The 23,034-nt window shown below is 36.2% G+C and overlaps 1 protein-coding gene across 1 annotated transcript in view; it reads left to right on the top strand.

The window, feature by feature from the left end:
- Positions 1-23,034, top strand: part of TRPM3 (transient receptor potential cation channel, subfamily M, member 3) — a 279,012-nt gene that overhangs the window by 136,582 nt on the left and 119,396 nt on the right. The window contains exons 2-5 of the mRNA XM_009886395.1: positions 4,465-4,544; positions 5,503-5,707; positions 13,750-13,963; positions 16,977-17,101. Coding sequence (XP_009884697.1) covers positions 4,465-4,544; positions 5,503-5,707; positions 13,750-13,963; positions 16,977-17,101 — 624 coding nt within the window. The remainder of the gene's footprint in view (positions 1-4,464; positions 4,545-5,502; positions 5,708-13,749; positions 13,964-16,976; positions 17,102-23,034) is intronic.

The raw sequence follows: 23,034 nt of genomic DNA, 5'->3' as shown, positions 1-23,034 counted from the left end.
GCCTTAGTGAAAAGGAAAAGGGGGTATGTATGCATACGTAGGAGTAGAGAGGAATTCATCCAAACTTGGCGGGGAGGGGGGGGGAAGTAAAACTATTTTATATTTTGAAAACACTTGAAGTAAGTAATTGAACACATATAACTGCCGTGTACTAAAAGATATCTGAGTGCTGCTCATATGAAAAGGTTGTTCTTCAGTGTTGATATCAAGAGTGTACGGTACAGAAGTAGTCCCCCCATTTGTAAATATTGAAGTTGTGTTTTAAGTTACTAAATTTTAATTAGACTGAAAACAATGCAGTTGCTTGTCTCTGAAAGACAAAGTTTTATGTTTATGACTTTCTGAAAAGTTACATTCACTACAGTACAGCAACTGTGGTGAAAAAGCGTGACAAAGCCCAGCTTCTTTGGAAAAATGCCATTGTTGATTAATTGCAATATATTTCAACTGTGTATAGATTTCTCACAGTTACCTAATAAACACACTGGTTTCATTCTTCAGAGATTAACAATCTCTCTTGTGTGCTCAAGTTCTTTCCAGCTTAGTACACTGTTTCTTTTGAAGGATTTGTTTTCCTGGGTTGAACTTAAGAACTCAGAACACCTTATCACACTTTCACAACCTTGGGAAAGAAGAGGAGGAAAAAAAGCCCATCAAGGCTGGTGCCAGCTAAATCCAAGCTCTCCAGGGACTTGTTTTTCTTTTGGTGTCAGATTAGATGTTCAAACCAAGTGATGTTGTGGGGCTGCGGGTCAGTGTCCACCGAACCCTTAACGAGGCTAATCCCACAGCATCACATTCCAAGCAGCTAATGGGTACAAGGGCTTTGCTCGCTCTCACATCTCTGCCCTGCGGATGGACTGAGCACCTTGTTCAGGGGGCAGTCGCAAATGTGTCATTAGCGATGACCAGCAGCAGGGAAACGTGGACAGCAGAGTTTGCTCCGGGACAGACTTAAACGCCAAGTTTGATGCTCAGGTAAAGAAGAGGGAGAAAAAATCCTCTTGGTGGGATTTTGCAGCTAGGTTAATGAAAAGATAGACTTAACCTAGAGATTTAAGCTACAGTAAACTAAATCTAAGTATGACATGTGCTTTAGGCATTCACTGTGGACTTTAAATTGTCTTATGAAATAATACTGAAGGAGTGTTTATGAAATAAGAGAAAGAGAAGATAAACTTCTTGCTCTGCTATTATTGAAAATACTCTGCTATACTTTTCTAAACTTTTTACTACTTTATTAATTCACATTATAAACAAGAGTTTAATGCAGACTGTGTTGTGATGAATGTGTTGATCTCAAGTTATTCTAATTTTGTTATGAAGACTCTTTGGCAAATAACATAATTTATTATACTTCTGAACCTTGTATTTCATTGCAAATGATCGCCGTCACAGAAAGATAACTGGCATGGGGCAGAGAAACCAGATGCTTTCTTTTTTAGCTTGGAGGGACGAGGAATTATGAAAGGAATAAATCGGGTATTTTGGCATTATGACTCAGTCAGGTAGGATAGTATACTGTTTAAGATCTAAAAGCCAGAAAGTCTTTCTTCCTGATGTGAATAAAGGACTTTTTAAATCAGACTATTATTTTTGCAATTTTACACTTGAAGTATGATGAAAATTCAAATGCAAATTATTATTATATTTAACATAGCTGGGTTTCTTTTCTACTTGCAAAGATAGTATGAAAAAGAGTAGGGAAACAAATTTTAAATGCCAGTTTCCTGGTTTGTGAAAGCCTGCTTGTATACCTAAAGAAAAAAGTTTTCAGTGAAGTCCCTGTTATGACACGTTTTGGTATTGTATCTTGAGGCTTAGAGAAACTGAATTAGTGGCCATCTTTAAAAAAGATACATTAGGTCTATGTAGTAAGTAAATTCACCAGTTGCTTGCAGAAAATTACACAAAAATTATGAAATTTAATATAGGATATTTTTAGTGAGTCTTGGCAACATGAATGAGAATCATATGCTATGTAAGTTCTGCAGTAAGAGCTGATTTTGCATGCCAGGAAGAAAAGTTTGCTTATAAAAGCTTTTCTTTCTTTCTAGAGAAGACAAAGCATATCTCAGGCATGTATTTAGTGTTAAAACAAAAAAGCATGATGATAAAATTGGTATTATTCTATAAGTGTTCCTTTTTTGTCAAAAGGTTACTGTGTGTACAGTACAAAACATACAGGACTCATAAATCAGCAGCTTCTTATTAGTGTGCGTCTTCTTAAGGCAATATAGAGAGCTTGTGTACTCTTGGAGCTTGAAGGGGAGAAATTTCATGAATGTGTTGTCTGTACAGCAAAGTACATAATTTCAATGTTAACATTGCAATACCTGAATAATAATTGTAATTTTCTTTCTTTCTCTACAATGCTCAACAAAAAGAAAAACCCTAATTTTCCCATGTGGTTTAGCTTCAAAAGTTCTGAAGTAAGAGGGTCAAATGAAGTTCATAAAGCTTATTCTGGATGCCTTGACAGCTCTAGAAAGTTAATTTATAAAAAGCCTTTCTTTGCCTGAAAAGACTACTAAATTGAGAAATTACTCAATGATCCACAAGGGCTTGAAGCTGAATGGACTGTATAATATAAATTGTTGTGATGATGATGATGATGATGATGATTATTGCCTGCATCATAGGCTTGTAAGCATTTAGAAGTTATAATAAATTAGAACTTCAATGTAATCTCTACAATATAAAGCAAAACTTTTTTAGATTTTTCAGAATTTCTATTTAACTGTCCTTTGATTAAACATGAAACAAACCTTGCCCCACATTCTGTATTAACTTTCTGTTTGCTACAGTAAGGAAGAACAATCAAATACAGTGCTATTTAATGTTTTTAATAGACTTCTTTTTCCTGACAGTAAAAGTCATCTTAGAGTGTCTGCCATTTCTACAAAATATGAAGTCTAGTAGATTTTTCAAATAAAGATGCATGCAGAGGAAAGATAAAATATTGTTATGTAACATGAGTGACCAGTAGATACAATAAGGGATCATATTATGTGAAAAAGGCAAAATAATAACTTTTTATGTATGAGAGTGATAAGTGATGAATGTAGCTGGAAATTCTTATTATGGTACTTTACAGTTTATACTAGTGACATTCATTGACTCCAAGCAATTTCCGCAGTTCGCAGTGATTCTCAATAGTCCCAGAAACACAGGTTGCAGATTGAGTGGAAAAAAAGGTAATATTAGATAGTTAGTAAGGTAATATTAGTTAGTAAATGTAATACTTAGATAAGTTACTAGCTAACCTTACATGGTAAAAGGTAGCATTCGTTAGTTAGGTAATGTTATAAAGCCAATTTCATATTTTCTCTTTTTATAGAGGCAAGATGCTCAGATTTCCTTTAAGTTTTCTAAAGCTCATTTCACATTACTTAGTTCTCAGATAACTTTGTCATAGTTTCTAGTTTATAGTTCTGTTTATGCTGCACAATTAAATAGGTAATTTATTTATTTAAATACATTTTATATAATTTATCTATTTGAAATGTATTTTTAAAGGAAAGTTTCAACTCACCTCCTTATTAAATGGAATAATTTAATTCCATCTGGGGGAATCTTTTAGAGAGCTTGCCGGAATTCATACTATATGGAGTGAGGACTGTCTAGATAATTAAAAAGATTACAGAACTCTGAAGGTCTCTTGTTTCTTGTTTTGAATTTTTTCTTTTCCTACCCATCTATTTTTCTTTAAAAAAGGATCTCTTGTGCACCTGAAAATTAAGACTACCCTAAGGAAAGTAATTTGCTCACCTGCAAATATCTTGAGGAAGATCTTGAGTGTTACGAACGGGCATAGCTTCATTGAACTCAACCAGTTTTAGAGGTTACATCAGCTGGTCATCTAACTCTTAATGTATCAAAGTTTTTTGTGTCTTGTTTCGGTAACAGAACTCTTTTTATTTTTTTTTCTTCCATTAAGATGTCCACATATGAAACTCTATTTTCTGGCTGCATGTTAAACAGGAGTCTCAGTACTTGTATAAAAAATTGCATTGGTATCATGGTGTTATAAGTTTTATTGTGAGATTTTTATTTTCTAGTTGCTGACGTCTTTTTTTTATTAAAGCTGACTTAGTTGTGTCACTAAAGTGGAAATAGATTTCTTAAAGTATTTTTAATGAATATGTGTGTTATTTGTCTATCATGCAGAGAGCTTTACAGTTTGAAATAATCCTTCTCCACTGATTCTTGCTATGAATATATAGATGACAGCATCAAAGTAGCTAGCGAATATGAAAACAATCTTAAAAGCTTGTGTTGGGTGTTTAGCTCTAGAAGGGAACAATAATTCTAGTGTAAAATGTTTGCTCTCTGCAAAATGTGCATTGCGTATCTGCAAAGTCAGTGAAGTTTTCTTCATTGTTTGAAGTTTCTTTTCAGTTGTACTATAAGTTGTGTTTAATAAGCAAACAGAGCTCACAGCATTTCCTTTCTCTTTTCTAGGCACAGAAATCATGGATAGAAAGAGCATTTTACAAGAGAGAATGTGTTCATATCATACCCAGCACCAAAGACCCCCATAGGTAATTGAATGCTACTTGTATGAAAAATGAAAGTCAGTTATAAGAAAATGTCTATATATATGTGTGCATACATGTTTATATGGATATAAATAGTTTGTAAGGGTTTACTTGATCAGAAGGTGGTTGAATTACATCTAGAGTGATGGATTCCTATGGGCAAAAATTATTTAATCAAAAAAAAAAAAGATAAATCAAAGGTGGATGAACATCTACGTTCAATTTCCTTATCTTCTTAGTTCAGTATTTAGTGCCTTGAATATTTACTTGAATTGGATGCATGACACACGATACTGTCAAAAGAAAATAATTGCAATGAACTAAAATATGTGCTAGTCCATGCAGAAACTGATTATTTGGCCCGATGTCATCTGAAGACAGCAGCAAATGTTCTTTAAATTCATTTTATACATATCTAGAACAAAGCATGATTTTATTGAAATATCACAGCATCACAGAATCATAGAATCATAAAATAGTCTGGGTTGGAAGGTCATCTAGCTTAAGCCCCCTGCAGTGATGAGGGACATCTTCCACTAGATCAGGTTGCTCAGATGCCCATGCAACCTGACCATGAATGTTTCCAGGGATGGGCCATCTACCACCTCTCTGGGCAACCTGTTCCAGTGTTTCGCCACCCTCATTCTGAAATATTTCTTCCTTATATCTAGTCTAAATCTACCCTCTTTTAGTTTAAAACCGTTACACTTTGTCCTATCACAACAGGCCCTGCTAATACATAGGCGAGTCCAAAGTAAACAAGATCATAGAAAGAAAAGGTAATATCTGTACTGTGTTGCTTCCACAACTAGAGGCTTCAGATAGCAGGAAAGTGGTCAGCAGAGTTGAAAGGGTTTTGGTTTTTTTTTTTTGAAGATTTGTAGGCCGTTAAAGATAGTTTATTTCCCTGCTTAATCATGCATGCACGCGACTCAAGTTTTCTGTTTGTTTAATGTCATAGGTGTTGCTGTGGGCGTCTAATAGGTCAACATGTTGGACTGACTCCAAGCATCTCCGTTATTCAGAATGAGAAAAATGAAAGCAGGCTTGCTCGCAATGACATCCAGTCGGAGAAGTGGTCCATCAGCAAGCACACGCAGCTCAGCCCGACGGATGCTTTTGGAACCATTGAGTTCCAAGGAGGAGGCCACTCCAATAAAGCCATGGTAACCCTGTTTTTCTCTTACATAAATAATGCTGCTATCTCAAAAAAATGCATTCACAAAGAATAAACAGCATTCTTTATTAACTTCATTTTTAAAAAAAAGTTAGTGTAAGACCGTACCATATGTTTTTATGTATCATATGCCAAAAAATGGGTGAACAGAATTAACTGTAAAAGGTGGAGTGCTGCATAAGAGGGGCTACCTTTATGAAGAACAAAGACATGCTAATGCACTATGTCAATTTTCTTCCAGTGGATAGCCATCCCTCTTTTTCTCAATAACTTTAGAATTCAACTAAGGTTTCCCATTTCTGATAGTGTCTGCAAGGCTGAAAAATTTGAAATATACCAAATTTGTTTCAATATTCCTCCAGACATATATCAGAGGATAGACCAGTTAGACTTACAGGTTCATCTTTCAATGAAATAAGAGTCCCAGTAAGTGTCTAAACTAGGAACTGGGATATCCCTATTCTGCCTCAGATTTCCTTGAGCAAGTCACTTAATCATAATACAATACTATGGAGCAATACCAAAGTATATCAATCTGAAGGGATTGCTCCACTAAATTGGAGGATGTTTCCACCATCCACACTAAACGGTACATGCATTTCTTCTATGTGGCATCACATGAAAGGAAGAATCTCTCTGGCTCTATGCAAACTGCAGAACCCGGGAATATGGGAATGAAAAATGAGTGTGTACCTGGCATATTGTGGCCAAGATACTGCTGTGAGCAGCAGTGAGGGTAGAAGCAGAACCCCTGGGTGCTCTGCAGGATAACCTGCCCAGCAGCTCAGTACCATCTTCTTTGCTCGAATTATTCCTGACAGGTCTCTCACATCTGTCATGGTACTAGGTGGATTACAGACAATTAAGAGCTCAGGTACTATGGTGGTAAGAGCCAGATACAACAACCAGCACCTCAGATGGATACATAGGTGCTGGAGATGGAAAAATTACTTGAGTGGATGGTTTTGTTTGTTCAGATGGATGGCTTCTTTTCATAGAAACCAGAAAACACTGTTGCACCAAGAAACAGATAGAAAATTAGGTCTTATCTCTGAGAGCATCACATATACCTTATGTTCTGTTGATAACCAATCACCTAAAAATCTTCAAGGCTATTGCTATAGAGAGACTCTGATTCAGTAAATAACATTTGTTTAGTGTGAATAAATTGATGCCTCCTTCAGCACAGAAATGAACCAAACCATGCTGTTGGTATCTTCACAAAGAGTGGGAGCAAAACAGAATGCTTTTCACCAAAACTAAGATTCAGAGGTATAGTAACCATCATGCTATTAATTATATATGGATACTTTGCATTAAATCTGCCTTTATGAGAAAGGGTAATCGCTAGCGCTTTTTCAGTGATGTCCTTGAAGATCACTATAAAGCAATAAACTGCCTTGCCCAACAAAAGTAGACTGGCAGCCAAGAAATGATGAAGGGTTTAGGGAAGCTGTTGACACCAGTTTCTCTAGAGGATTTCTGATCTTTGTTGCGATGCTGGTATCCTGGTATGGTGCCATAAGAGAACAGGAGATGCCCCAAGGTATATGCTGTGTGCTTAAAGAAATGTACTTGAAGTGAAACTGTGGACATAAAAGTGGAGGTCAACATGTAGGAAAGAAAAAAGCTTGTCACAGAGAGCAGTCAGGAATGAAACCATGAGGAATTTAGAAAAAGGAAGACAAAAAGGGGTTAAAAATCTGAGAAACCTAAATAACAAGTTAAAACTTGGGAATGATTACAGACAAAACATTTATTGCTGGAAAACTCTGGGTTTATTTTGACAGTACTAGAATCAGGAAGATAGTTACATCTGCCATCTATACATAGTCAATAAACCCTACCTGAAACACGGGAACAACTACTAGTGGAAAAAGTGCTCCAAATTACACAATTCACTAAATATCTCTTTAATGGGTGTCCTGCTTGGTTACCACCAGTGAGAAAAACATCTTGCATATGAGCAAAACACAAATAAGGAGGCTTACATCACCAGTAATTGTGCGTTTTTTAAAATGGAAACAAAATGAAGAGCTTTGTTATACTATGGTGTGTTTGTCACTGAAAACAGTGTGAAGGTGTCCTTATAGTCAGATTTCCAGACCCAAACATTATTTTAGGGTAGATTATTGTCAAAGAGCTGCCTAACTAGTTGTTGCAGTTTTATGAATAGAAAGAATGAAACTCCTGTCTCTGAATTCACTGGGTACAAGGTCTTTCCCATAATAAATAAAACTTAACAAATCAAAAGCTTTCTGTGAAAGCCAAGAGTTTGCTCAGTCAAAGCAACCAACCAATTTTGCAGCAGAGGAGAGAATAAAAAAGTATTTAAATTATCTTGAAAAATAAGAGTTGGAAAAAGGAACAAGTACCTAATTATCCTTGGAAACATTCTTATTCAGACAATATGCTTTCAAAAGCAAAAACAAGAGAAACCGGAACATCAACAGGGAAAGGAGAAGAGAGAGAAAAGGGAGAAAACATGATAAATAGACATTTGTCTTTTCTAAAAGTATGCTACTTAGTTATTTTCTAGCTACTGGATATCAAATATCACTGTTAGCATACAAGCTGATTTTTACTGACGATAATGGTAGGTTAATATTGTGCTATTGGCTAATAGAATAACCCTATAAAGTAGCAAGATTTAGCAAGCTGACCAACATCAAGGAAGTCCTCAGGGGAAGAATTTGGCATAAAATCCACAACCTGTTCCTTACTTTTTTTCCTGAAATGGATGCCCACACAAGAAAACTATTAAGAAAGGGAAACACAGAACTGAGTAGTACTATCTTGGTCTGTGCTAACAGCAAAATTGAAATTGTAGTAGAATGCATGGATTTGGAATAAGACAGAAAAAGCTATGTAGGTTTACATATTGTCAATAGAACTATGTCATTAATTTCATTTCCCAGCCACATAGAACAAAATTTCTCAAACAGCATGAATTTTGCTAAAACTATCGAGTTGTTAAAGTATCTTCAGTGGGACTACACTAAGCTACTTAAATCAATAATGTGAATAGCTAAGAGTGCAGCAGATTGTATGGAAGCACATAGCCAAGATTAGATAGCAGTGGTTAACCAGATCAGTTACTAAAGAGGCCTTTCTTTCAGTCTTCATGTAACCACAGATGATCCTGCAACAACACTGTGGTTTTTAGATCTCTCTCACTCTCCTATTTTCTTTACAAGTGGCTCATCCCATTAATGTTTAAGAAACACTTTTAACAGTTTTGCTGTTCATATTTACATTGGTTTGACAGCAGATTTTCAATTTTGGCAACTTTTTTACAAAGATCTGAGAGGGATGTGGAGATGTATAAAATTTATTAACAACTTTTGCAATAAATCAGTGGATTTAAAAAAGATAGGAAAATTAATAAAATGTGATCTGCTTATATCAGTTGGTTCTTAGTAGTTTAAGAAATAACATGTAACTATATACTGGCATTTTATTACCCTGTCTCTAAGAGCAATTATCAAACTAATGTCAGTGATTCCACTCCAATTATGAGCAATATACTGAACAATTTGAGAACAGATTCTGGCCATTAGTGGACCAGTTAAGACAATCTTGCTGTGATGCATTTTGTACTGAACTTGTGACCAAACTAAACCAATTTTTTTTCTTTTACTATCTACCTTTCCACACACAAAAAAACTCCTTAATGTTGTTGCATTAATCGGTGTGCTTGGATTCCATACCAAACTTCTTGAAAGGACCGCTCTTTACAGAACTGAAATTTCTTTGATCATGGTTTTTCAAAGTTAGGTGCAGGATGGCTGTTTGTTTGAAAAGCTTTAGTGATTTAAATACATTCCTCTTAATTGAATGCATTCCAATGATACATTTAGTATGCATAATAAAAAACTAACATATGTTTGCAGCTGCAGAAAAAATAAAGTTTACTTCAGTGTTATAAGCTTAACCCTTCTTATGGTGCATTGAAACACGAAAGAATACCAGTATCATTCCAACGTACATAAAGTTTCTTAGACAGACTTTCTAATAGTCAGATCCTCAAAACATTATACTTTATTAATGATATTTGGAAATCAGCTACATAAAAAGGTATATTTCTGCTTTTAAAATATACTGAGTTTTATCAAAGTGTGTAAAAAGGATCTTAAAAGCTGTCAGTGCTTTTGAGAGAAAAAAAAAGAGAGACATAATCCTGTAATTTGTGTAAACCATGAAAAAGGCAGCAATCAATCATTGGTTTTGTTAAGGTAAATTAATACTTAAAGCACACTTAAAGAATTTAAAAAATGGTGTCCTACATGGAGGAAAAGGGGAAATAACACAGAAAAAAAAAAACCAAACATCTATCCAAAGCCCATTTAAATCAATGAGGGTCCTTCCACTGACTATTTAGTGGAACTTGGGTGAAGCCTTAAGATGTTAAGAAGAATAAACCAGCCTGCTTTCAGGTTAAGTGAGAGTTTTCCTGTTGAATTCAGTGAGAATTACATCAGGCCTATTTTTTATGTGAAGAACACCCTTTGAGGGAATCAGTCTTTAGCTTGAAGAAGTGTCTGCAGTGATGAAATCCAATTTAAGGTAGGTGAAATAGCCACCCAGTACCTGCATGCATCACTGAGAAACAAAGGAGCAAAGTTTAACTGCAGGTCAAAAAATGTTCTCTGAAGAGATTGTCTTTGACAAAAGACAACAAAATTCTGAATTTTTCTGTTTTATTTACTGAGACTTTCATCTACAGTCATTCACCATGTGCTTTAATCAGACAGCTGGTTTGAGTAAGAGAGTAGTAATTCTACGACACAGGAACTTCAACTTTTGCTCTAGGGCACTGGGGTCCAACTTGCAAGCATCTGGCTGTTTGACTGATGATGGGCACGGTTATTTTTTAGGAAACCACTTGACAAAAAAGTGAAACACCTATTGGCATCAAATGGCACCCTTGCTGACTACTTCTGTGCTAGTTTCGGCATCAAAGGGGCATGATGTCTTGAACTTTGTAATTTTCATTTCACAATGCTATGATGATGTCAGTCAGGTTGATCAGTAGGTTTTGTGGTTCAAAACTGTACTTTTGCTTCCTATCTTGCCCTGCTGTGCCGACACATAACAACTGAATTCTTGCATCCTATCCATACCCAACTCCCGTAAAGAGGGATTTAAATCATTTGCTATTAGAACTGATCATTTGTACAGCTGACAGATACACCAGACATAGAATTTCAGGGTAACAGAGCAGTGGTTTAGCTTAGACTTACATTTAAATTTTAAATTTGCCTCCGGAGGCTATAGCAAAAGAATTCAGGAATGGCAGAAATACTCCTTAAGATTCTAAACAAAAATGGAAAAGGCCAAATATTCTGCTACAAGATTGAAAGAAATGAATTTTTAATATGGACAAAAAAAGGCCTTAAAAGTGTTTATTCATAATTTAATGCATACTTTGAAAGTGATGACAAAGGAATTCTCTTGTACTTACTACATGTTAAGTATTGGCAAAAGAGTAATCTCAAGCATACCAAACTGAAAATTCCCTCTGTAAAAGCAAAAATGAATCAGAGTCATAAAAACTGAGGTGTATGCACAGAAGAAAAATTGTGATGTTTGGCACCAAAAAACTTCTAAATCAGTAAAGCTTAGCCATGATGATTTAATTTTTAATTTCTATGAAAGAAACTTCCAGATTTATTTTTGCTTAAATTTCCTCTTTATAAAGTAAAATTAATTCTTATCATAAGTATAGAGGGGTTTTGCCTGCAGTATAAAGAACAGGCGTCTTTTTGGAATAAAAGATGTCTACATTTCAAATAAATGTAAGAAAATATTTTTGTGATTCAGTATAAAGATTTATATTTATTGAAATTCAGAGGTATTAGCAGATAAGAAAATGAAAGAGATTTTTGCCAATTAATACATAGGCTTAAGAAGATAGGGAGAGTGAAGTCACAAATTCTGGGATATAAAACGATGCTAAAGAACAAAAAAAAATGGTCACTTGCTGGATAAGATAATACACATCTGATGTTATTTGTGCCTTCATCTTAATATAATCACAGATGATGCAGTGGCCTCTGTTTTCAGCAAGTTTGCATGGCCATTACTAATATAAATTAACTTTAATTATCTTCTTAAAATTCACAGTCTGTCTTCATGAAGATAACAGAGCACTGTACCAGTGATCACAAAAGATGATCTCCATGGTTTGACCAGCAGAGGTTTCATGTAGGCCCCCTGAAGGATGTTGTCTGTCTATTAATGCCTGTAGTGTAACAAGGTGTTGCCCTTCACAACCTCAGCTCTCACAAAGGGCAGGGCAAAGGGAATAAGAACCAGGCTCCTTAAGGCCCCTCTGCTGTGTTAAAACTTTCATGTCCCTCAAATCCTAATCATAGTTCTTAGCTTCACCATTTGGTCAGTGGGATCAGGTACCATGCAAGATTTTCTCAACTCTCACGCAGCAAATTGAATGGGTAGCTACTGAGGATGCAGCTCATGTATATGTAAGCCCGAGGGTACATTATGCTTTTGCTAGGCATGAATATTGTATGTTCTTTGTCCATTAGCTGTTATGAATTTGCCTGGCTGCTGCAGAGAACATTACGGATGCACTGGGGTGAATGCGTGCTCCCAAGTTCGTGCTCAGCTTTCAGTTTGGCTGTGCCCCCATTGCTTCCCTATAACTGTTTGCCCAGACGGACTTCTGCTTCCAGAAATGTTAAGAATGGCTGTTCACCGTGAAACAACCCATTCTTGCAAAGCAACCCATCTATTAGCAATTTCTTCTGGAAAAAGTCAAGTCCTTATTTCTTATTCAACTAGAAAGGAGTCCACTTTACTGTCATATGACTTACTATAAAAGAACAATCTAATCTTTTGGCAAGCAATACTGATTAGACATGTTAAAAGGGGAGAAAATGGTTACATAATATATGTGGATATTACACTACCTGACAAGTTACAATAAATAAGTTAGAACTAGGCATTCCTCTGGCTGAAAACAGAGGTGCCTGTGTTACAGATCTCATGGCTGTGCTGACGAGTCAAGGGAAAGTCTACTGAAGTAACTCTGTATGCATTGGTTCAATCAGAAGTTTGACAGATGAGAGGTTTTCTATAACCTATTTTATTCAATTAAGAGGGTCCTTCCACATCTTACCAGATGTAGAAAGAATTTTAACCTCTGGAGGTCCGTTTCTGCTGTGCAACTAGAATTTGAAAAAATATCATCTGCCCTGTCGCAGTTTTTGTGAAACCCTTCATACATCAGCAACAGAAAGAGCAGGAGAAAGAGCCCCAGAAAGAAAGGCTTGTCATGAAGAGACAGGTCTGTGTGCAACATGGTAGTGCTGTAGAAATTTTGAAGACTGTTGTTATCTTTAAGCACACACAGATGGGCATGATCTCCCTTGGGGCAAAATGCTGCAGATGTAGCACAGAAGAGCCAAGAACTGGAAACGTGTGAATGTGTTTCAAAGCACTTTTAGGGTCCTGTGCCATGTTAGGCAAATTCATGAGTCTGTACAAATCAGTCTGTAAGTCAGAAGTTAGCATTAGTTCATATGAGCAGCACCTGTTTTATAGTCTTGCTCAGTTTAAACTTATGTGTGCTTGAACAACTGAGCTTTTTTCTGTTATTTCCTACCGTTTGAGAGTTTGATTTTGTTAATTTGAAAATAAGATACAATTGAATGTACAGTTGTGACTCTGACAACCTAGGTCATCTTTGGCAGACCACTTAAATTTTTTCTTCAGTTTTTGCATCCCTAAATTAAAGACATTTATATTTTAAGCATTGCTAAGCACATTGAAACAATTAATGACTTCATTTCCTAAAGGAAAATTGTCCAGCCTGTGAATTGCAACTGTTCCATTATTCCTAGTTTCCTAGTTTCACAACTATTGAAAAAATCATCAGGTTAGCAATTAGTGCTTTTGTCATAAAAGTTGCCTTTTTTTTCAGTGATCCATTGGGCATAGATCATATGTATTATGAACCAGTGAGTAAAACCAATCTTTTTTTCTCTACCACTGCCCTTATTTCTGCAGTATGTACGTGTGTCTTTTGACACAAAGCCTGACCTTCTTCTGCATCTGATGACCAAAGAGTGGCAGCTTGAGCTCCCTAAACTTCTCATCTCTGTTCATGGGGGCCTTCAGAATTTTGAACTTCAGCCAAAACTCAAGCAAGTCTTTGGAAAAGGCCTCATTAAGGCTGCTATGACAACTGGAGCGTGGATATTCACTGGAGGAGTAAACACAGGTAACAACAACATTGAAGTGAAAGCACAGTGGCATCTAGGAGGTTTCATCACAGAAGAAAATTAGGACTGATGAGAATAAGAAGCCATTCCATGTTTTATTTTATTAGTGTTGTCTGTACTATGTGCAAACAAGAAAATGCCAAGTTCATACCAGCCTGGCAGCTACCAGGGAGTAAAAGGTTTGCTAAAGCATGAAAAGCACACTGGGGAGCTGAAAATAAAGACTCCTGTGAGGCAATTATATTAGTATATTGCGAGTGAAGACTTTATAAGATCAACAGTAAGCTACAGGGAGGGACTACTAACCAGAAATCAAAAAAGTCAAACTCCTACTACATAAAACAGAAAATATTTTCATCAAGAAAAGGCCTTTATTTTGTGTTACAAGGTGATCTGAATTATGAAAAGAAAAAAGGTTCTGTTTTGTGGATGTGGTGGGAAACTTGTGAATCAGCATCACTTTTTTCTCTCTTGCAGGCAACTTGACCTAATTTTTTTCTATTACCCCTGCAGTAAGAGCGATAACATTTCCATTTCTATTCAAAGTTAAGAACATCTGTAACATACCATATGGGTGTCCTAATGACCGAAGATAGCAGCTGGCCCAGCTCTGCTGGGAGACAACATGTAGGTTTTGGGAATAAACTGCAAAACATAGTTCCCCAGATAACAAAGGTTGGGCAGTGGCTTCCCAGTTACCTGAAGGAGACAGAAAGGAGAAGAGAGTCAGAGGAAAGTCAAAGAGTTCTTCTAGAGATAAATGCGAAAAATTGTGAGCAGGGACATGTACTTGTAAATTCTTATGTCATTCTCACTTGCTGCAGTAACAAAGCTATAATTTACAGCTTGAGTAATCCCACAGAATGTATCCTCTTACTGTCTATGGAAAACATTGTAATCACTCTATCATGCATTAATTTTAGTGCATTGTGGATCAACTCCTACATATTTGAATATGAATGTTTAATAGGAGTCTTGGGCTTTTTAGCTTCCAGAGCACAGCGAATTCAAAACAATATTCAGTTTTATCACAGCAGCAGTACAAATAGCAAAGAAGAAGCATAGCTTCTGGAGTGTCAGATAGATAAATAGGCAGACTCATATGTATGTAATAGCTCCCACGTGTCTGCAGGACAAGGAGGAAAATTAGGTTAGACGTTGACCTGTGTACTGTGGTGATAATAGTTATGTTATAGCCAGATACTCCTGTAGTGATGATGGCAAAGACAAGTACAAATTTTAAGTTAAAAGCACATTAGAAAACTGTAGATATTGTACACTCATTGCAGTGGTTTACCACAGGAACTGTAGAAATCAAACTACAGAAATTTTGGGAACAAAGACTGACTATAACATTTGCATTTGACAAATGCATGACTGATTCATACCATTTTTCAAATGATCATAGTTGCAAGTGCCAAAACAATACAAATGAACCAGGAAAGTCAACATAATTACTGCTGAAAATTATTTTTTCCCCTGTGATCAAAAATTACCTGGGCAACACAATGAAGTTCAAGTTGCTGTGTGTTACTTTAAAAACATAATTCCAGAAGCAGTTCTGTATCATCAGTTACCTCTGCTGTTTTTTCTTTCTGGAGCAAAACAGTTGATTGCTGCAGGGCTAGGTTTGCAAACTGTGTAGGTGAAAATTAAGTGTTTTATCTCTGTGTGAAATTGTACAAATAGAGAATTTTAGACTACAGACTGTTCTGTTGATGGTGAATTTTTAAATCAGATTTGTCTTCAAGAAAAGCGTAATTGAAAAATTCTGAAATACTGCTGTTGGACTGAGAATCAGTGATGTGACAGGCATGGTGCATACCTGGCTATAACCTCAACTTTTAAATAACTTTAACAAGTTGTTCTGAATGTTCATGTCACGCTGAAAGTTGATTATTCTAAATAGCAGAAGTTTTTGCAGTCTGTACAGATTTTCTGCTTTAAATCCTTTGGGTTGCTGCATGATGGCTTAATTCTTAGCTGATTACAGGTACAGGTTGGTTTGGGTTTTTTTCCTTTTCCACAACAGAAAGGAAATTAGACTCCAGGACTTAGAGGATTTGTTAGGTTATGGGTTTTTTTCTTATATGGTTCATTTACGGTGCAGAAAAACTATGACTAAAATCACATTTGTTGCGTGACTGTTGTAACTCCAATACAGTCTTCTTGAAATTGTGGAATCTGAAGAAGCAGCAAACACAGAAACTGAGTAAAAGATAACATCTGCAGCAAATGCACAGGTCTGCTTCAGTGCAGCCACATGACAAAAATAATTATTGATACACCAGTAAAAGAAGTATTTTATGAAAAGGAAGGAAAGGGAGGAAAGGCACTGGTCCTCTGCACAGAGATACCACTGAAACACTGACAAAACTAGCCTAAAGCATACAAGGAGCTTCATCAGAAGGCACTTGGAAAAGAGCTGGGGAGCAGGCACTCTCTCTGTACTAATTTCTGTTTTCCCACTGATCCCCAGGGAGCGTTTCTAATACTCTGCTGGAATCTATCTCAGGTGACTGAGTTCGTTTGGAAAGAAGGGTAGACTAGCTCACCACAGGGTAGTGTAATGATGTTTTCACATGTCCATCCTTTATGCAGACGGAAGGAAACATTTTTGCACAAGTTACACTTTTGGGGGAGGGGAGGAAGTTGTCTTTTCTTAATTCCTGTGCTTCTTTCTATGCTTGGGAAGGATACAAATGCTTGCATGCACATACAGTTGTGGACACAAGTGCAGATAAACAAGTTACAGTCAGCTGTCAACATTTCCATTCTTATTCCTAGAGCTGTGTAGTTTTTTTCGTGCTACTCCATTTAATAATTTTTAGCTTAGATAAAATGAACTTACAGTATTACTGTTACAATAATCAATAGGAATAAATTCAGTTTTAATTAATTGTAAGTAAATGCATAGGCATTCCCTATAAAAGAATTCTATACTAAATCCATACTATAGTGAACAAAAAGGACATAATTACGAGTTTCTATTTTATGCTGTTTCTTTCCCAGGAGTCATTCGGCATGTTGGAGATGCACTGAAAGATCATGCCTCAAAATCTCGAGGGAAGATCTGCACCATTGGTATAGCTCCCTGGGGAATTGTGGAAAATCAAGAGGATCTGATTGGCAAAGATGTAAGCCCTATGTGGACATAGATCACCCCCAACATATATATAAATCTTCCAGTTATTTTTCCTTTCCTTTCCATCCCTCACTTAACAATTCCTCATAGAATTAATTTCTGCAGAAAAAAATCAATACATACACAGGTTTTCCATTACGGCTGATAGCAATTTTGACATGGCAACACTAAAAATTCCTGCACTGTATGTTCTTTAAAAATAAATTATAAAGAAATGTCATTAAGTGCTATTTTTGAAAATACATTAAAGCTTCATCCTTAGAACAGTATGAACCCTGAGAAGCACCTAAGAAAACAGATTGCAAAGCTCAAAGTCTGATTTATTTTGAAACAATACTGTGTTGCATTAGTTAAATTCAGAATTGTAGACTGTCTCCCTTCCGATATATTCTGTCCTATACATTTTCATTACTGCAATTGTGAAGAGTCTTGTAAATGTATTGGACTTGAGATCAGACCTCAAAGAATCATTACTTCAGTCAGCTTCTGAAGGGCAGGGTTGGTGTTTTTTGTACTTTCATATCATTCTTCTGTTTGAAACCTATTTTGTCACTCAGAAAGATTAGCCCCCTGATTTCAAATACATGAATAGTTTACTTACAATGGTTATATGTTACCTGAAGCTTTTCTGAGCCCTTTTTCTTCCCTCACCTCTGGTCCATTCCCAAGCAATCTGCCTGAGACTCAGTGGCTAACTGTGAGTGGAGAAGGGATACAGTATTCATTCTGCATAATGAACATTTTCATTGTCTACATTACTCTAAACCATTCTTCTCTGAATGTTGATCCATTAGCAAGTTGGGGAAGGGAAGAAGATTCAATTATCGGTTAGGTCAGAAGGAATTACAGCGAGTATGAAGAAATTGATGCAACTGGAATTCATTGCAATTCACTATTACATTATAGCCATCAGGGGGAATTGTATTAGCATGGGGTTTTGTACGCTAATACCACCAGTGCTTCTATACTAGGGTTACCAATATATACAAACAAGCAGGATGAGACTTTGCAGCAATAATTCTGAATCATTAAGGAACTCTTCTGAGATGCAGTGCGAAAAGCGACTAGCAGAAATAGCTAACCACAAAGATGATGTGCCTCCTGTTAAAACAAATGTAATGTACACATTAATTTCAAATAAGCAGTCTTTACTGACTAGGCATGGAGTTCTGGATGCATTGTAAGAAGAAAGAAGGCAAGAAAGGACATCAAATTTGTTGTGAATTTTGGGACATTGGTACTATTCCATTAGTTATTTCCACCTGTTGGAAAGCTACATACCCCTGTTCCCAGCTAGTTACCGCCTACTAAAGGGGTTATGGAGACTTCTTTTACAGAAAAAGCTGAAGAAAGAAGTTGGTTTCCCAGCTGTTTCAGACAACTGGAACAGCCCCCCTGATTTCTGATTTCTTTAAGAAACCTTTTCCTCTAAATGTCCTTCCAATTTAACAGGAAACCAAGAACTAATATGCTAACTTTTTTTAAAAAAAAAGCTTTCTGGTAAATCAAAAAAGGTAAATAATTAGTCTGATCATCAGACAGAAAGTGACAGAAGATTAAAAAGCAGTAAAGACAGCAAATTTGGGTAGTGTTCCACTAAAGCAGCCACAATTATATTACTAGGATTACAGTTACAGGGTCATCACTAAGGACAAAAATAGTTCCAAAATGTATCTGTGATTGATAGCAGAGATGGAAACTTTTCCTCCCAACCTCCTGGCCCCTAATATTTTCATAAAATGATTGATTAGTGGCATGATGCAATGCTGAAGCACTTCTGGTTTTATCCATCTCTAATGCACATGTAATTATATCACTTTATGCTTACTGATATTGAATTTCGTCTTCCATTTTATTGCCTAGTCAGGCTGCTTTATGAAGACTTTCTTTAACTCTTCATTGTCCAGTGAAATATCTGTAAGCTTTTCACACTTGTATTAACCCCAAATCCCTTAGAACTGTGTTGAACAGAACACGACCCAGCGAGGTAGGACACATTTCACTAAATCTTCTTAGTAACACTCAGTCTTTGCAAAAATTAGCTTTTCTTCATACTGTTTTCTCTCCCTTCCCCCCCAGCTTTCCCCAGTTACTAATCCCTCAAAGGGCTTTCCCTCTTATGCCATGTGTGCAGTTTCTTTACACGCATTTGGTGAGGAAGCTTTTTTGAAAGCTTTTTGAAAATCAAAGTGTACAATATTGACTGGCTCATTAGAGGTGAATGCTGTGAAATGAACCAAGGAGGTGAAATATAAATAGTACCATAAGCATGTAAAATGAATCATCATTAAGCAAGCAACAAAGGCCAGAAAGGATTATTTTGGGGGGGGCGGGGGGGCTGGGGGGGAAGTCAACCAATAGTAAAAGGCCTGTCAAATTCCAACATCAATGTGACTTTATGCCTATATGCACTATGTCCAGTTAAATTATTATCAAAACTCAAGAGTTGTCAAAACATACCATTCCAGCATCAGCTAGATACAGAAAAATGTCTTAGTCATGGGATTTGGGGAGGGGAAGAGGGAGAGGGGAAGTTGTTGCCATTGCACGTGCCCCAGTGCATGTTGCCTCCCTGTGCTTCGTGGAAGTCAGGGGTGCTCAGCAGAGCTGTGCCTCTGCTAATGCCCCAGCCCTTGCCTGGCTTGTATGGGTTTGGAAGTTATAGCTGAGGAGTTTTATTACGTTTACCAGTCCATCCAAATCAATCAGCTCTTAGGAATCCCAAGGGCTTTCCTCAGACACATAAAGAGAACTGGCCAAGTTAAGCAAAATATTGCTGTTGTTGGCTATTTGTTATCTTGTGGTGGTTAAAGATCCCTAAAGAGACTTGTCTTTCCTACTCCAGTACTGTAAAAGCAATATAGCAAAAATAGTGCCCCTCTTAACACACTTAGATTCTAATTCAAAAACAAAGCACACAAGGGAAAGGTAGTCAGTTGACTTATTTCCAATTTTCTGATAGAACTGAGAAAGTAGGGTGGCTTGCTCAGTCATATAGAAAACAAGTTTCTGCCTATGTACAGAGACATTCTTCCTTTTAAAAGAGCGCACTTTGTGAGTCTTCATAACATGCACATCTTTCCTTTCAAAGTCTGTTCAGTCCTCATTTGGGTTTAATTCCTAGTCACCTCAGTAGGAATAGTACCTGGATTACAAAGAGAACACTGATTTTAGTACTTTACTTTTGCTCAGTGAAGTCATTCGAATAAGTTTCATTTTTAGTCCGAAGAGGCTAGTGTTTGAGATTTAAATCAAAATATGCTTTTATTGTGCAACTCAGTGAAATGCATATCCCCAGCATACTGTGATACATCATTGATCAGTCAAGATGATGTAGTAAATAACCTAACTTAAACAGAATGTATTTTTTAGGAATTAAAAGTTTTGAGAAAAAAACAACTTTTTCTTACTGGACTAAATTAAACTAAAATTGAGCTCCTGTGCTGCTATGCTGAATCACTACAAAATCCATGACACCCACTCTTCTATGCCTGCTATAAAAATCCTTCCATACATGGATCCAGCAGGTTGACATAAGGAGAAATTCCTAAATTCTCTCAAAATTTCTTGAGTTTTATTTGTCTCACTTAGAGTACTATTATAGCTGTGGATTATAGTGTGTTTCTCTCCCTATATTACTTCATTGATTTTTCTGTTACACTCACCAACTAAAGTATGGCAAAACTGAAGCTCAGGAGAAATTCTGGAAAAAGTAGAATGCTTATTATTTTTAACAAAGGCTTTAGCCAGTGAACAGGAAGCAATAATAGTCAGCTTTTATCATTTAGTGCAGCAGAACACAAACCCGAAATTATAAGCCTACTCTGTAGACTTGTGCATAAACAGGTAAAAGTGCTACATAAGCAAAAACTGTTATCAGAAAGAAAATTACTTTCTCACAGCAAATTTATATCTTTATAATAAATATATATTATAAAAATATATATTATATGTAGCATATATTAAATATAATATATAATATTGGTTTTATTCTTTTACATTATTTATAGCCCATATATGTTATATATTATATATATTTGTATATGTATCAATCCCTTTCATGCACTCTGCTGCAGAATAAATTATATATTTTAACTGCTAGAACTCAAATGTTGGAAGCACGATCATCACCAGTTGTAGATGTCAGTTGTTATGGACTTCCCTAATAACAGATGCCTGTTCTTTTGTACTGCTCAGAATATGCAGAAAAAATAAATTTCATAAAACTCCATCAAATGAGAATAATTCTACTTGAAACCTACTCTTCTATACAGCTGAAATCAGAAAAATAATGAGCAAATATTGTCACTTTTTATATAAATGCTAAATCTACATTGCAGTAAACATAAGTTGAATCCAAACACTCTTAGATATTACTTTTCTTAAAAAATAAAGCCTGGATTTCTCAGCCTGTTCCTAGGTAATGCTTCTGATTTATTAAAGATTCCAGTTTCAGAGTAACCAATTTTTATATTAACACAGTTGCTGATTTTTATAGCTACAACTGGAGGTAAAAAAATGTAATCAGCAAAGTTTTCTCTGGGATGGTCAAAAGTTCTTGCAAGTTTGCTACCAGAGGGTACCAATTTAGATCACTCACAGCAGAACTCTGCAGTCTTGCTCTACTTGCTTATTTGTATCTTCAGCTTTATTCAGGATTGCTTTGGATGGTGAAATAGGGAGGAAGTTTAAGACTGGAAGGTTGTATGGACTTTGGAGGGCAGGGTCACACTGGAGAAGTTAGAAGTCAGCCTGTCATGGAGCAGGTGTTAACATCAACTTCTCAAAATCCCTGGGCAATAACAGACTCAACAATTTCGTCAGGAAAGGTGGGGACATTCCATGTTGTAGAGAGTCACCAGGTAATTATTAATAGTTACCAATCTGATTACATCATAACTCACTGCTGTTTCAGAAAGATGAATATTAGGCTGGAATTTAGGAACAGGACTGGTATACAACCTTGGGAATCATTCATTTTTATGGTACTGTCCACAGGTGAGGCCAATGTCTAGTTATTAGACAAGTCAAGGAAATAAGAGCAAACAGGAGGTGAAGAAAACATAAACAATGAGGAAAATTAAAGCTTAAAGGACTGGAATCATTTGTTATATATTACAGCTGAACTAACTGAGAAAGGCTTATTTTCATCAACACACCAAGTCCTGCCCATTCCCTTATCCCTGATCCCATCTGTAAATGCTTCATTATAGAGGATTTCTGTCTGCCAGTACCAAGTACTCTTTATTTTCAGAATACCACCTACCTCCTTGGATTACCAAAGGTTACCCAAACCAGAAAAACTGTGCATTCAAGAATAAGCATTGCCTTAGAATTAGTGTCTTCTTACTATTCATGTATATGAAAAAAATCATATAGCTACATGATAGGTATGTAGCCAGAATGCCCCACGTTAAACCACAGTCTTTAAAACACATTCCGGTGAGTCTTGTCAGAAGGACCAGTCTTCATATTCCCCACTGTCTGTGTACCAGACAACACATACATCAGATTGTCAAGATGGGCTACATGTTTCATTTTCGTCCTTTCATAGTAATCTGAATACCAACGTTAGCTTATAGCATGAGAGCATTCCCTTGTGTCTCTCATACTACTTTGGTTTTACATTGTCAGAAAGATTACGTTTTGCTTTAATTATTTTCTGCAGGTTTCAGAGTAACGATAAATGTTACAAATCTCAGGCAACTGATTAGTAAGTGTATATTTATTGTTGTTGGGTTTGTTGTTACCAATTTTGACTTGGTTTTGGTAGATAGTTTGCAATTATCCTTCAAGAAAGATGTTATTCTTTGAGAATATACTAAATTGCTGGGGAAAGAAAGATTACAAATGACTATAAATGGTTAGTTCACAAGTTTGTTTCACTATAACTTTTATCCAGTGTCAATGTCCCCTTGCAGGCTG

Source organism: Charadrius vociferus, unplaced genomic scaffold (genome assembly GCF_000708025.1).
Source record: "Charadrius vociferus isolate BGI_N301 unplaced genomic scaffold, ASM70802v2 scaffold505, whole genome shotgun sequence".
In the NCBI taxonomy this organism is placed as follows: domain Eukaryota; kingdom Metazoa; phylum Chordata; class Aves; order Charadriiformes; family Charadriidae; genus Charadrius; species Charadrius vociferus.
Note: the sequence above shows the minus strand (reverse complement) of the source record. Positions and strands in the feature narration are given on the sequence as shown.